This window comes from Cottoperca gobio, chromosome 3, assembly GCF_900634415.1.
Source record: "Cottoperca gobio chromosome 3, fCotGob3.1, whole genome shotgun sequence".
Lineage (NCBI taxonomy): Eukaryota > Metazoa > Chordata > Actinopteri > Perciformes > Bovichtidae > Cottoperca > Cottoperca gobio.
This window is the reverse complement of record NC_041357.1, coordinates 12,880,519-12,895,393: the sequence shown is the minus strand read 5'-3', so window position 1 is coordinate 12,895,393 and position 14,875 is coordinate 12,880,519. Positions and strand designations below refer to the sequence as shown.

Sequence of the window (14,875 nt, the reverse complement as noted above, 5' to 3'; positions counted from 1 at the left end):
AAGTGCAAACAATCATGAGGAGACAACTCTGAATAGCAAGAATCTTGTAAGTACATTAGCTTCAAATAGGTACAATCCTTTAAGTGCAGAACAATAACTGCAAATAAACCAAGTGCAACATACAGAAACAATAGAATACGAATTCAACTACTAGCAACAAATAAGCCAGACCAATATAAATTCAACATACAAAGAACATATTTATTTTAATTTGCTATGAGGGGCAAATGGAGTTTCTGCAGGTTTATTTCAAAATATCTGTACCAGCTGAACTTTACTGATTAGCACACCTGCCACCAGAGAGGAGGATCAGATGTGAGTTTTACTTGTATAACAAACATTTAAGATGTAAACTAGTACTTCACAAACCTCATTCTCTGTTGGTTTTTCCATTACATCTAATCAGGGCCAGATTACCTGATCACCTTGGATGCCAGGTGAATGTAGTTGACTGTAATTAACAAGATGGACGAATGGAGGACCAGACTGATTTTGGTTTACTGACTTTTGCACTAGTTTGTTCCCAATTCAGCCTCAGCTTTCCCCACACAAACCCTAAATTGTCACTAAATTGGTAAACACTAGACAGATGTTTTCAACAAACACTGTCTCTTTTTTTGCACACATTTTATACACCATTATCACGAACTAGCTGTACAAACAGAAAAGTAGGTTGCATTCCTCTCCGTCCCAACACAACCACGTGTCTGTCCCGCCCCCTCCTATTCACATAAAACCCTAATTTTATACTTACTACTACAGCTGGAAACTCAGTCAAAACCAACACGGCTTGGTCGACACCCACCCGCCCAGTTCTTGTTGGAGTGGAAACTGCACCACAGTGTGGCCATGGAGGGGTCCGGACTCAGGGAGAGGGGCAACCTGATTCCACACTGATGAAAGTGAGGCAGTGCAGTGGAAACCACATTATGAAAATAGTTTTCACTACTTTGACTTTGGGTTTTGTTTCATATTTTATCTGTGTATGTGCAAATACAGTGGCTCCACAAATGAATGCCTTTCGCAGTACCTATTGCTGTTGTTTTTCTGAAACTGGATCAATGTAATGCAAAGGCCAGAAAAGGAAAAGTTCTGCTCGGGTCTGTCGTATATAAATGTTTGTCAGGAGCTCAGTGAAAACAAAAAAAGAAATATTTTGCCGGTGTGATATTATTTAATACATTCTGAATTATTATTACTTTTTTTATTAATATGGCACTTTTAATGTTCTTTATTTGCCATAAACTAGCATGAAATGATTTCAATTTGTGAATGAAGAGTGGGAGCCAATAAAGCTCTGCTTAGGGCTCCACAAAGGCTTTGGCTTACCCTTTGGTCTATATAAAACAGATGAATAAAGTATTTTTACAAAGCCAAACACATTAATAAAACGTTTAAAAATCTGCCTAAAAAATCTTCACTTACTAGCTTTTTCCTGAACTTTCAATCGCATCTCCAGGTTTTCAGTTTTATTTATTAATGTTTTATTTTATTAACTTTAAATTTACTTTTATTCAACAAACTGAGTTTTCTTTTTTTTTTTTTATTTATTCCCTCTGTTTGAGGTTTTCACAATTTGTTGTATTTTACCAGCTGAATCTCTGCCAGGATCTGCTCTTAATTAAGTATTACTTTGATTGAGTAGCGCTCTGTTTTTCCAGGAGGAGGGTGCGTAAGAGGCTTCAGAGGTAGACAGCTCAGAGAAGTAGTGGTTTCCGAGGCTAGGCTCTACTCCTCCAAGCATTTGGTTTTAACTTGTGTCTGCTTTTAGAAACTTGGCCGTCGGGGAAAACACAACCCCCACCCCTTTGCCAAAGCCACAAGCGAGTCACAGACATGGAGCAGCAGCAGCAGCAGCAGATGATGATGTTGTGGACGGCCTTCCTGTCTAAGTAAACAGTGATTCAGACGAGTGAGGAGTGGGAGGCTGTGGTCTGCTTCAGACTGGCAGCACCAGGCCTCACCCAGACCCACCATAACAGGATATGGTCCTCAGGCCCACACTGATGGTTGCATCATGTTATTATTTCCCTCAGGTTTTACCATTTGGTTGGCACGGTAGTATTCATGCACGCTGTGTACCATGTGAAGAGCTGGGAGGAAGGTTCTGGAAAACATATCTCTTTGTGGTGCTTCTGACCGAAGTGACAGTGGATGAGGTTACTTTCCCTTCTCAACCGGCTCTTATATAACTCTACATACGTAAGTCTGGACAAGTGGGCATGGAAGACATTAGTAATTAGGTTTCTGTGACTCATCAGATGGTACAGAGTAGATATTCAACCACAAGAGTTTACTATGTGAACACCACATCTTTTTCAAAACAATAATTTCCCCTTTTATTTTAGATATTATACATTAATGTGAAGTAACTAAATATAATAACTCTTAGTTCAGTGTTTTTATTTCGTGGTGCTCCACTACATTTCCTAGATATCCAGAAAATCTTATAAAATATTACATATTGTTATAGAATTAAACAACCTGACAATACATAAAGTAGTAAAACTGGCTTCATCTTGACATGGAGCTGGTTTTAAGTACTCGTAAGTTGTGGGATGGGAAAACAAAGTCCTGCTACACAAATTTGTTTTTGAACTTTCCCCTAATCTTTGTTTTTTTGTGAAATATTATAATTATATGATAAATGTACCTCTTTGAACTTCAAACTGGTTTAGAAGAGAAACATCTCTGGTGAAACTTCAAACAGCTGTAGAGCCACTGGTTCCATCTCAAATGATTTATTGCATTTTATAAGTTTAACATTTGTTTTTGTATTTCAAATCTGAATCTGTAAAATAACTATTAACCATAGCTGTCAAATAAATGTTGTTGAGTATAAAGGACAATATTTCACTCTGAAATGTAGTATAAAGTGGCATAACATGGAAATACACAAGTAAAGAATATCAGTACTTAGAATTTATTTGTACAATATCAAAAAAGATATTCAATTGTAAAAAGTATGTTACAAAGTTTGAATCAAATCAGTAGAAACCAGTGAACACTGTAACAGAGCTCCTAGAGTTTATATGCTCAGTAGTAATAACCCAATAATGTAAACACACAATGTGTACTCTTAACACACCAGTACATTGACCTTATAATACTTGTGTAAATATTTCAACACAAACCTTGAATGTAACTGTAACTGAATATTTAAATTAAAGTAAAGTACTTGTACGTGTCTAATGCCATGTATGGGTTACAGCGTGTGTTGTTGTGTCTGCACCAGGGCCGTTTCTAGCTTTTTGGGGGCTCAATGCGACCGCGTAGTCCGCAAATAACATAAACAGCCCTGGTCTGCGCCGTGGTCAGGCCTGTCCACTCAGCGTAAACACAGACAGAGTGAGTGGACCGCAGTAGGTGAAAGGCTGTCCTCACATCAGCCCCACAGGTGTGGTGTTAACCCTGCTCAGCTCACTGCCATGTCGGCTTTAGAGTCACGTTTTCAAAAACAAGTCGTCACAACATCCCTAATCGTCACAAAAGGTTTTATGGCTGGTTTCACGGGCTCCTCTTAGACTGTAGTAAAAGCAGTAAATATAGCAACAACTCGTAGGCTGAAAAGGAGGCTTTGAAGAGCAGCGTGGTTGTGGTGGAGAGAAAGGATGATTTGATTAACTGAATGCGCCCTGGTCTTGTTTTCTTTGGTTGGGTAACAGAAGAAAACAGGAGGAAATATGTTAAATGATGCATTGCAATGCCGTGAGCCATATGAGCGAGACAAAGAAATTGTTTTTCAGACAGGCGGCCCCAGAGTCGCAGTCACCTCTGCCGCCAGGATGGTCAGCGGTTGCACGACCGTGTCCCTTCTGACCTGTGTGAGGTGGAGATGATAATCCAAACCTTAACTGTATACAGTTAGAGGTCTGAAGGGAGGATTTATGGTGTTGTTTATATGGTCTATTTGAGTCAACCACAGCAGACTGTTGCTTCCTCTGCTTTTTGGATGCACTGTGGAGAGGTGTGTAGCAGGAGACGGAGCAAGAGACGGGCGCAGCACAGAAACACCTACACCCATGCAGACAGGCAGACACACACTTGCTCACATACACAAACAAGATCCAGTGAAAACTGAACTGAAAACTCTCATGCCAGTGTGGTGGTTGGTGCGGTTTAGAAAACTGCAGGGTTTGTTGTCGTCCAGAGGCAGTGCGGGTGTCAGAAGACGATGTCCTCTATCACCAAGGTGCTATTTGTCCATGAAGTATTGTATCCGAGGACAATAAGTTTACGGTGACCAAGTTTCAAGCAAGGACTTCACTGAAAAAATGTTGTTTTAGCTTTAACATTTCCACCCGTCAATCACATTGCTGTGTAAAGTATTACAGAAGTGAACATAGCTTGTCTCTCACAATCAAACTGAAATCGAAACTGACCAGCTTGTACACGTTGTACAGTAACAGCCATTTTAAAATTATTTAGGGCCCTTTGAGGAAATTAACACCATCTCCAAATGATTTTTGGCATAAAGTTAAGCATATTATGAGTCACTGTTAAAATGTTGAGCAGAATTCCTCCGTTTCCGCAATCAACTTGTGACTTGTGTAAAAGATGAACTACAAGTGACACTTTCTGACTTGAAAAGTTTAATCCAAGATAAATAATTGCATTGTTAACAAATAGGATGAAGTACTGTAGTGTTTGTCCTGCAAGAAAACTAATCTCACTTTCCTTCCCTCTCTCCCCCTTGATGCATTTGAACTATTCTAATTCAATCCATACAACAACCCATGCCCTTACATCTAGTTTAAACTTGAATGGTAGCAAGCAAAATATTCTGGAGTTTAATTGATGTAAATATTGTTTACCCTGTGGTTGTGTTTTACCGCTGATGAATTTGTATGAAGCCTCTTGTTAAGACCAATGTCTGTGAGGACACATACAGCAGGATGTTGTAATGCACCAGAGAAGTGAAGTAAATACTGAGATGTCATTTATTTTAAGGGCATACAAATCAGTAAAAATTACAGTAAGACCTTAATTATAAACTGTAACTAAATAACTCTGAAGCGCGTTAAAAAGCACATGCTTTTAAAGACTGATGTTTGCCTTCTGCCAGTGTGTGTCTCCGAGCTGTTGCTGCAGAGACACTGATGTGTCAACAATCCTGCCATCTGTCTGGAACTAGAGAAACCCATAAGAGCTGCTTTGTCCTGTGTGAATAATACAACGCATGCTCTCTTGGTCAGACCTCCGTTTGTCCTGCATGCAGTGTAATATCAACATTTGAGTAATGTTTAATTCCAGTATGACACAGCGGTGGAAAAACAGTGACTGGGTTAGGCGACTAAAAATATCATGTAGTTGGTTTTTAGAGCAGGTTAGTTGACTAGTTTTTTTCATACTAAAACAAATACATAAAATAGTGAAACTCTTAACTTTACTGGATAATACACACAACAGCAAAAACCCTCATGCAGAAGTACAATGGGCAGGGGGGAGGGATACTTCTTGTATGTTGACCAAGAGGTATTTGTTCCCCAAGTTCATACAGCTCTGACCTTCCATACATGTCTATAGTAATGACATGTGCTTGTACACGGGTGAAGAAAAGCCATGCAACAGGAACACAACTTCCCTCCCTCAGAGTGGCCCCACATGCTTTAGATGTTGAATTCAGATTTAATCAGCTGTTTCCATTACAGAAAGATAAATGCTGTACTGACAATGCGTCAGCCTAATGCATTATAGCATAGCTGGTAGAGATTCATGTAATTTAAGCTTTCTCTACTTATAAAAGATAAAATGTTTTTATTTCACATCATATTGCATTAACTAAATATTGTGTGACACCCCTAAACAGGAATATAGATAAATACAAATTGTGCATGTAGTAATAACACATTAGGTATTGTTTGAAACCAAAAATGTTACCACAGCATCTGACAAAATGCTTGAGTTTATTTATTGCAACTAGAGGGAAGATTTTTACCTTTGGTACAACAAATTCAGGCGTTTAAAATGAATAAATGTGTACACAGGTAGCCAATAAATGTATACCAGGCTTTTAATGTTTATAAACCTAGTCACCACATACATTATATACTGTATGTGCATAACAATTTGGTCCGACATTATATACACTGTCCTACATATAGGACATTATGTAATCCTGCAATGCACAGACCCAAGTAAAGGGGCCTTTGAAGTAGTTTATTCTGAAGGAAACACTTCCAGGGAAATAGTGTGTCTGAATTTAGATAAGGGTTGTGCTCTAGACCCAAGGTTCAACCTTGTGATTCCACTTATCACTCACACCAACTGTTGCCTGGGAGCAAGATAGTGAAAGCCGTATGCTTAAATTAGTAGTACTGCAAGTGTTGAAAAGGGGACTATTTTAAAACTACCATTTACAAAATGTGCGCTGCCAGATGCCAAGACAGTAAACTATTATTTAGTTCCATTTTGTAGAGTTTCTACATTGTACTACCTTCAGTGTAAGAGCTGTTGATTCTTGATAAAATTAAAATAATCAGAAGAGCACAAAATCGGCAGGAGGTTCATTTATTGACACAAGTGCAACCATCCTTTGAACATACTCATAGACTCTTGGGAGTTTAGGCTGTAACAAACCAATAAATATGGTGGATATAAAAACATGCCAGCATTTGATGCAATCAGTTAAAAGATTTACAAAAAAATCGTAACGTCAGCTAAATGAGCTGCCAGGTAGAAACTTAAGGCAAGGCGGTGTTCTGCTTGCAGGCTGAGTACATGCGCCGTTTAGCCGATTGTATGACCTGCAATACAGAAAAATATGTCAGAAATACATTTGGATAGAAATATTTTTAACGGGACCGTTGTAAGATTTGTTTACCTTTGTTTGTTAAATAGACTTCTGGATGTTATTCAGGATGTCGCCATAGACAGAGTTGAACAGTTGTTCCTTTGACTTGGTTCCATCTAGCTGCACTGTAATAGCAACCAGACATTTAAAAATCAGAAGAAATAATCATGTTTAAAATATATTATTCATTTATTTATAAGTGAAAATGCACACACTTACAGACGTCAACATCTGATGACTCCATGATGTTCTTGTGTTTCAAATACATGGGCCAGACGTGACCCTCGAACAGGCCGGGGGGGTCTGGCACCGTGTAGTTCCTAGAGCTGCAGAGAGACACACACCAATTACATAAAGTAATAAAAACAGCTGCTTGATTATAAACACCAACTAAAAACAGGGTCTGAAGCACTTACCACCTCCTCTTTCTGCATTCTTCATATGGGATGGAAATAAAGAAACGTTGGTTCAGCACGTCGATCAAAGGTCTGAAAGGGAAGAGACTAAGAGTCAAGGTTTACGGATCTTCAATTCTTTTACATTGAGAAACAACGCAACACGCACTTACCTGTAGGTGTAAAGCAGAAAGCCCTCCACAATAAGGATGTGAGTCTCCTCCTTCTCCTCATTGTGGTCAGACTTTGGGACGATCTCAGTATCCAGGGTGTTATTGACGCCATGAGACTTCTCAAACTTCACTGGGTTGTCCAGCCATGCATAGATGGTACTCATCATGGCGTTCATGTCCAGGGCAGTAACAACTGAAGAGCAAAGCAGGGGAGGAAGGAAAAAAGGAGAAGCGCATAGAAAATTGCAAAAAGCTTGTAAGAAACACATTCAGTGTTCAAGTTTGTCTATATTGCATGCAAATTACATATGAAAACAACATACAGCAGGAGCAAACAGACGACACAAAACATTCACACACTCAAACCCCCTCATTAAAAACCCAGGCTTACCATCGTACTGCTTAAAGCCATCTTCACCAACTTCAATCTGGTCTTGGGGCTGAAACATACATGGATAAGATGTACCCAGGTACATACCACTAGAGCTACCACGCTGCTATATGGAAGGCTCTGATAGTGTTTTTAACTCACAAGTTTAAACTATATCTAGTAATACCCCACCAACTTGTGTTACTCAGAGCAATCCCTGTGGTTAACTATATTCAAAATTCAAAGCTATATGCATGTGGCTCACCTTGAAGAAGTCATCCTGGTGTACCACACAACAGTTGGGCAGTGTTTTGATCAGTCTGTTGGTGAGGGTGGTTTTCCCTCCATTGGTTACGCTGCATGGAACAAAACAATAAAACAATTAAATGGTGGACAATGTAAGCCACAGTTAAAGTGACAGATTAAAACAGTTAGACCAGCACATAAAAAGGTTTGAGTGATTAGGTGAGATTTTTAGTCATAAAGAATTTAAGAAATAACAGATGGCAGAATGAACTCAAACGATTTAAAGAATCTCTTTAAGTGCATGACAGAAATAACCAAAACTCCTTTATTTGACTTTTATGCTGCTTGGGTAGGAACTTCCTTGATGGGCTTTTTTTTGTCTTTAGTACTGTGTCACCACCAATTTATGAATGTATTTTGAATATAAAATGTGCGATAAAAGTTTGCAATTAAAATCTTACATAATAAAAAGGGATATAAAATATATCATCGAGCACATCCATGTCATTGTGCAGATATTCACAGTTTTCCAGGTCAGATATTATGTTAAACATGTCATTAACCATTACATTGGATTATTTTTCACTAAGTCCAATAACAAAACGAACACGTTTTAAAATATCAATAGCATCATCAGAGCAGTTATTGCACGTTCAGAGATATATTCTTAACATGTAAATGTTGTAGTTTAAAACCTAGCTTAATTGTATTGGTTGTTGTTTTTCTATGTGAAGCCCTTATGGATGCATGTTTGAATTAAACAGGTGCTAAAATCATTTAAGTTAACATGTAAACACTTAATGAATGATTTTAGGCATTGACACCTACATTATGTCAAAAAGGGTGGTTCACCTGCACATTATGGCGGGTTTACTTATTTTGAATTACATGCTAGTAACAGTTAGCCATAGCTCTATTTATTTACTTTATGAAATTACCAGGATTAAAATACTGGCATAATTATTTACTGAACAGTAGTACAATAAAAAGGAAGCTACAATTTAGCGGAAGTCATGACCGCCCTCTCCTCCACGTGTGCCTGGCTGTTAAGGCCTAGCAGCTCCGGTTAGCCAGCTAGCTTAGCTTAGCTACCGGTCATTCATCCGACGGAACTCACCCGCCGACGCCGATGATGTACTTCATGATTTCGGATGGTCAAAGCTCGTAAACAGAGGAGTTTAAATCGTCAGTAAACCGGTTTCAGGATCGCAGTGATCAGACGTGAAGAAAGCTTAAAAAAGAGAAGGTTGCAACAGGAAACGTCAACTACTTAATTCCTCCATGGCACTTGAGTTAAGTGAGTTAGAGCGGAGACGTGAAGGTGTCACTCGGACGCGGTCTTCCACCGAGAGAGGGCAGTCAGTTCTCTGCAGCTGCTACACACTGAGGAGAGACGACGTGATTGGCTATTTAAACACATCCAGCTGCACGGAAAACCCATAACAGCCAGTCAGGAGCGAGTGTTACCGCAGCTCCATCCCACTTCCTCCCTACGCCCAGTGCTTTTGAAAGAGACGCACTACGCCCTCCCTACACCTTCTGCTATGATGCTGTCTTCATTTTAATGGAAAAAACAAGTAACAGTACTTGCAGCTTTACGTAACCCTCGTATTGTGTTAGAAGAGAGAGATAGATAGATAGAGAGTGTATGTGTTGTGTGTGTGTGTGCGCGCGCGTGTGTGCGCGTGTGTGTGTGTGTGTATGTACTCATTGTTCAAGTTTAAACTACTCACCAGTAGCCTATATTCAATTAGCTTTTACTCAATTAAGTACAACAGCAATACTATATTTACACATTAATGCCTCTGTATTAACAATCCAATAATATATGATAGAACATAAGAAGAAGTATTTTCATTCTGCAGGACTATACTTTTATTACACCTTTCCCCCACTGCAATTCAAAAGGAAAAGTTATTCTTAAATGGCTTTGTAAAAGTAAAAAGCATTTTAAATGATCATTTATACTTTCCTACTGTTAAGACTATAGGACATAACCTCTGGTAAACTGCATGTACTGGTCATGTGTTGGACTTTGATTTCTGGATATATATTCAAATCAATTCAGTCAAAGACAAAATGAAAGTAATTTATAACTAGGTTGAAGGGTAGGCAACCAATGATTTACCAAATGTTAAGATGAAGTGTTTTATACAATGACCTTGTACAATGATTTGCAGGTCATTTAGCAGACGCTCTTATCAAGAGCGACTTACAGTGAACTAACTACAGGGACAGTCTCCCTGGAGCAACTCAGGGGGAAGTACCTTGCTCAGGGGCACAATGGTGGCAGCCCTGGTATTGAACTCAGAACCATCTGGTGGTGTATTTGGAAGCTGTTCCTTTATTTAGTATTTGTTGGTGCCACTTTTACTTGAGTTTTACCCATCACTGGATCTTTGAAAAATTAATTGATAGACTAGACTGGAAAAGACTAGAATAAATACGATATTTATCCTCTTGAGATAAAATCACCATAAAGAAGGAAAACATTGTGAAAAAACAAAAGACAGTAAAACAGAGAAGGTTGCAAAAACATAAAACAGAGATATTTGCAGTTCACAGATGGTAGGTATCATTGAACTTATGTAATCTATAGGAAGACAGGGCCTCTGGGAACTTAACAGACACATGTTAATTATAGGGCAACTTTGCATTGTGGGCATGGTGCCGATAACCTGTCCATGTTTTCCCCCTTATTATTTTCCATGTCAGCCAAGTTGCCTTCAGCAGCGCTATCAGCTACTTCACTCAACCAGTATTGTAATAGAAAACTGTTCATATTAGTGTCTGAATCAGAGACAAAAAACAAAGGACAACATCTCTTGACACACTCACATTGCTGTGGTGTTTACTTCACCAGCCTGCAGCTGACCTCTCTCTGTTTTGTTTAGAAACTTTCCAACCAACTCCATGACACTGAGGTTGCACCAAAATATTACTTATGTTAGGGTTTACACCCTCGAGAACCTCAGCTATGAAGAGGAAGTCGCCAAGTAAAGTGGAATTCAGTTAAATTTAGTCAGATTTCTATTCATAGTTTGACTCCATTCTGCCATTCTGGAGGAGATTTTCTTGGATTTCTTGAAATTTACAAAAATATACAACACAAAAGCTTTTATCTTGATGGATTTCAAGTATAATGTGTCAAGCTGAGATAAAATAAACAAAAAATACATTAATACAAATAAATAGATTCAGCTAGGGTTCACAAGAGTCCATCAAACTCATTTTGCAACTATCTAATTTGACTACTATGGGATAATACTCATTACCTTTAAAATGTGACTGGGAGATTCTTGGAACATGTTGGGCATAATCATGTTTTTTATGCGATTTCTTTGGTGAAGAATAGCTCTTCGGGGAATCCTCAATTTTATACTGTCTACTTTACACTTGCAATTTTATTATCTCATATCCATAACACAATATTTCAGTTACAGCATGAATCACATTAGATGTGTCCTTTTAGCTTGAACTAAGCAGTTTTAGTCTACGCATTTGTAGATAAACCATATCTGATAGTGCCAATAGCTAAATGAATGAATATCAAAGAACAGTTTTAAGGTTGTGTTATTGAGCAGCTGTATAATTGATGAGAGATACAAATAAATAGGGAATATATTCTGTGCACTTACCAGTGGTGGCAGAGGTACTCAGATATCACTTAGGTGTACTGTAGCAATACCACAATGTAAAAATACATAATTCCAAGTAAAAGTCATGCATTCAAAATAATAATAAGTAAGATAAATAAGTATCATCGTCAAAATGTACTTAACGTATCAAAGGTAGAAGGACTCATTATGCAGTACAATGGCTTCTGTCAGTGTTATATTATCAGAAATCAGAAATGCTTTATTAGTCCCACAACGGGGACATTTACATCGTTACAGCAAACATATGAAGTAAAGTGCAGAGTGCACGATAATTAAATAAAAATAATATAAGTACAAGCGGTTGAGTAGTTTCTAAAGATGAATATTGCACATGGCAGTGATAGTTGCACAACAGTGGTGGAATCGTCTGTTCTCTGTGTGGTGGTCTACCAGGGGCCGTGATGATTGTACAGTGTGAGCGCTGCAGGGATAAAGGACCTACGGTATCTGTCCGTGAGACACAGCAGGTGAAGCAGCCTGTCGCTGAAGGAGCTGCACAGATGCACAATATAATGTTATTATTACTTATGCATCAACGTTGACAGTATTTCAGTGTTGTAATTATACAAGATGAAGTTCATTTGAATTACTTTATAGACTGCTAGGTTTTTCAACTATAACAATTTATCATATAATATAATTATATAAAATTGCAAGTACAATAAAGTAACATAAAATAGAAATACATGGTCCAGTCTACTTCTGGCCCTGACATGCCACGACAACATTAATAATTGGACTAAAGAGTGTAAAAATCCTCACAATACTATTGTTTTATAAGTAATAATAAGAAACTGAAATCGCAAGATGGAGCTAAAAGTGCTTTATGTTCTAATACTAACCAAACCTAAACATTTATGTTGTGTGTTTGTCTGCTATTCTTCTGTCGGCTCTTATCTTTTTCCATGTAACTTCTTTTTCCTGCAGTAACTTGCCGTGAGTTTAATAAATGTTCTTATTAGTGTGTCCACTCACGCAATTATTGTGTCACACACTTTTAGTCATGGATGTGGAAATCAGAGCATGAATCTGCTTCTTTTCAACACATGTCAGCTGTTGTGGCCCCATTGTACATTGTATTGTTGCGCTAACCTTTAACTTGACACTTCCTCTCTGCTAATGCAGCTGTTTAGATATGCTCATTGTGTGTAGCTAACTAAACAGCCCTTATGATCTTAGATTCACACTAAAGTTCAGTTAACATTCAGCTGTGACTGTGAAGATTTTGTCATTGTGTTTCCTGACATGAAGACCTGAGATGCTGAATCAGCGTCACAGCAAATATTGCACTGTCCCCATATGAATGTTTCATAAACCTGAGAGATACTGAGGAGTCTGTGAACATACTTCTGCGACTGTACACTGTGGTCTCCTGTGATCTTTTTTCTCTCCTCCCCTCAACGTCACATTTCACCTCTGATTTTCAGCAGTCACATTTCTGTCATCCTGCATTCTTCACATTTAATATGATTGTATTTCCATAAATGTGAAATGTTCTGCATGACTGCAGTTTGTTCACAGTGAATTCTAAGAAATCTATCCAATCTGGCCGTGTGACAGGCCTACAGTTGGTGGGTCATGACGCATGTGGTGATAAGTTTCACTAAAGGTTGTGTATTTGTGATATAATTGAGACAGTTAATACTGTTTAATAGTTACTGAACATTTTGTTCTGCTCTTATTGTTGAGCCCCCAAACATCTGACTGCCATCTGCTGGCTGCGATTACAGTTTTGGTCCTTCTCTCTGTCGGGTGCTTATTTAGTACAAACACACACATGTTCACTTACTCTGTTTTGTTTAATGTTTTGTTTTGTCTTGAGCTTTAATTATCACCTTTTATGTTTCTGTGTGACAAAAGGAAAACAAAACAAGTGATAGTTAGGCGATTGACATATTCCACATAATCATATTGCTGTGATTTCCAAACATATCAAAACATAATAACAAACTTTAAGGACATTTCCATATATTGTCATCATAAATGTTTCCTTTTAATAACTTTTTAAACTCATATCGCCCTGCAAGAAAGGATGCATGCTTGATTGCAATGCAATGTAATAGTTCTGAACAGGAATAATACAAAAAAAAGAATACTGTGTAAAAATTGTTTCAATGTAAATTCAACCTTGCTTTCCCTGAGTGTAGTAACCTTTGCCAATGTATTTCTTTAGTACTTAGTATTTCAACTTAGACTGAGAATGACAATGGCTGGTGGATGTTCACAGTATTAACATAATGCAAACTTTTTTTTGGTTTATGTTCTTTAATGTGAAGTAAACAGCATACAAACATAGCCTACATACAACCCTAACCCTAACAAACAATTACAGGTTGAAAGGGCTTTATTCAAATATCTGAACGAAACCGGTTTAATATCCAGAATATCATTTCTTTACAAGGTTTATTTGTTTGTTTGTTTTAAATTATATTGTCTATAAATGAGAAAGCTGTCATAAAATCACAAAGTTACACACCCCGGTACAGTAGGTGGCAGTATGCAGCTTCAACGTTGGTTTGTAATTCATAAAACCAAAGAAGAAGAAGAAAAAGAAGAAGAAGAAAACTTAGTTAAAGTTTCTGGGGGAAAGAAAAGATGAACAGTGATCAACAGCTTTTTTAATTTATTATGGCTGCAGTATATTTGGAGGATGCACTCCGGGTAGTTTATTGGAATCATAAGTTGCATATGTGATGGGGTGTAATCAATCCAACACGATCCTGTGTGTGAAGTCATCAGGCGCAACAGTTTAGAAGGAGTTTCTTTGTTTCTCCAGTAGATCTGCAGAAACACTCCTGATCCTACAACACTTTGTACGCCATTCAATAAACTTGCCATAACTGCTCTGCAAACATCTAAGATTTGTTTTATTGCAAATTTAAACGCTAACGTGGACGGTTACAACTCAGAAAACATCAGTTTTCAGATTAAGACAGCTTTGGGCGTTGTCTTTTTCTATCACAAAGTGTGCAAAGTGTGCATAGTACAAGTGTGCAACAACGAAAAGTTATGTAATAAGGCCGGTCATTGAACCTCACATATATATTTGTTTGTTTAAAGAATCTGGAGATGGGCGATGACAGTGACGACACAGTTTCAGACGACCCTGTGACACTGTGGGGATGAAGAGGAGTACGAAGCCAGAGTCTCCTAAATGTCATGAATGTTGAATGAATATTCATATTTAGTCCAATATGCTGCTAACAGTCACTTTACCTTTACTCATTATACTACAACCA

At 38.0% G+C, this 14,875-nt stretch overlaps 1 protein-coding gene and 1 long non-coding RNA gene across 3 annotated transcripts; one reads left to right on the top strand and one right to left on the bottom strand.

Moving 5' to 3' along the window:
• Nucleotides 1–553: 553 nt before the first annotated feature.
• Nucleotides 554–2,067, top strand: LOC115006344 (uncharacterized). The gene is made up of 3 exons (XR_003832050.1): nt 554–668; nt 763–902; nt 1,772–2,067. It is a non-coding gene; the product is annotated as an uncharacterized LOC115006344 (long non-coding RNA).
• Nucleotides 2,068–6,494: 4,427 nt separating this feature from the next.
• On the bottom strand, nt 6,495–9,369 carry mibp2 (muscle-specific beta 1 integrin binding protein 2). 2 transcript variants are annotated; one of them, XM_029428718.1, is made up of 8 exons: nt 9,095–9,368; nt 7,997–8,087; nt 7,753–7,801; nt 7,362–7,554; nt 7,210–7,281; nt 7,013–7,119; nt 6,824–6,918; nt 6,495–6,746 (listed from the first exon to the last, which is right to left on the bottom strand). In XM_029428718.1, exons 1-7 carry the CDS (start codon nt 9,118–9,120, stop codon nt 6,833–6,835), a joined length of 624 nt encoding a protein of 207 aa, XP_029284578.1. In that variant the 5' UTR covers nt 9,121–9,368; the 3' UTR covers nt 6,495–6,746; nt 6,824–6,832. The 2 variants fall into 2 exon arrangements, with proteins under 2 accessions (XP_029284578.1, XP_029284579.1); XM_029428719.1 differs by lacking the exon at nt 7,753–7,801 and having other exon boundaries at nt 9,095–9,369.
• Between the last annotated feature and the right edge of the window lie 5,506 nt (nt 9,370–14,875).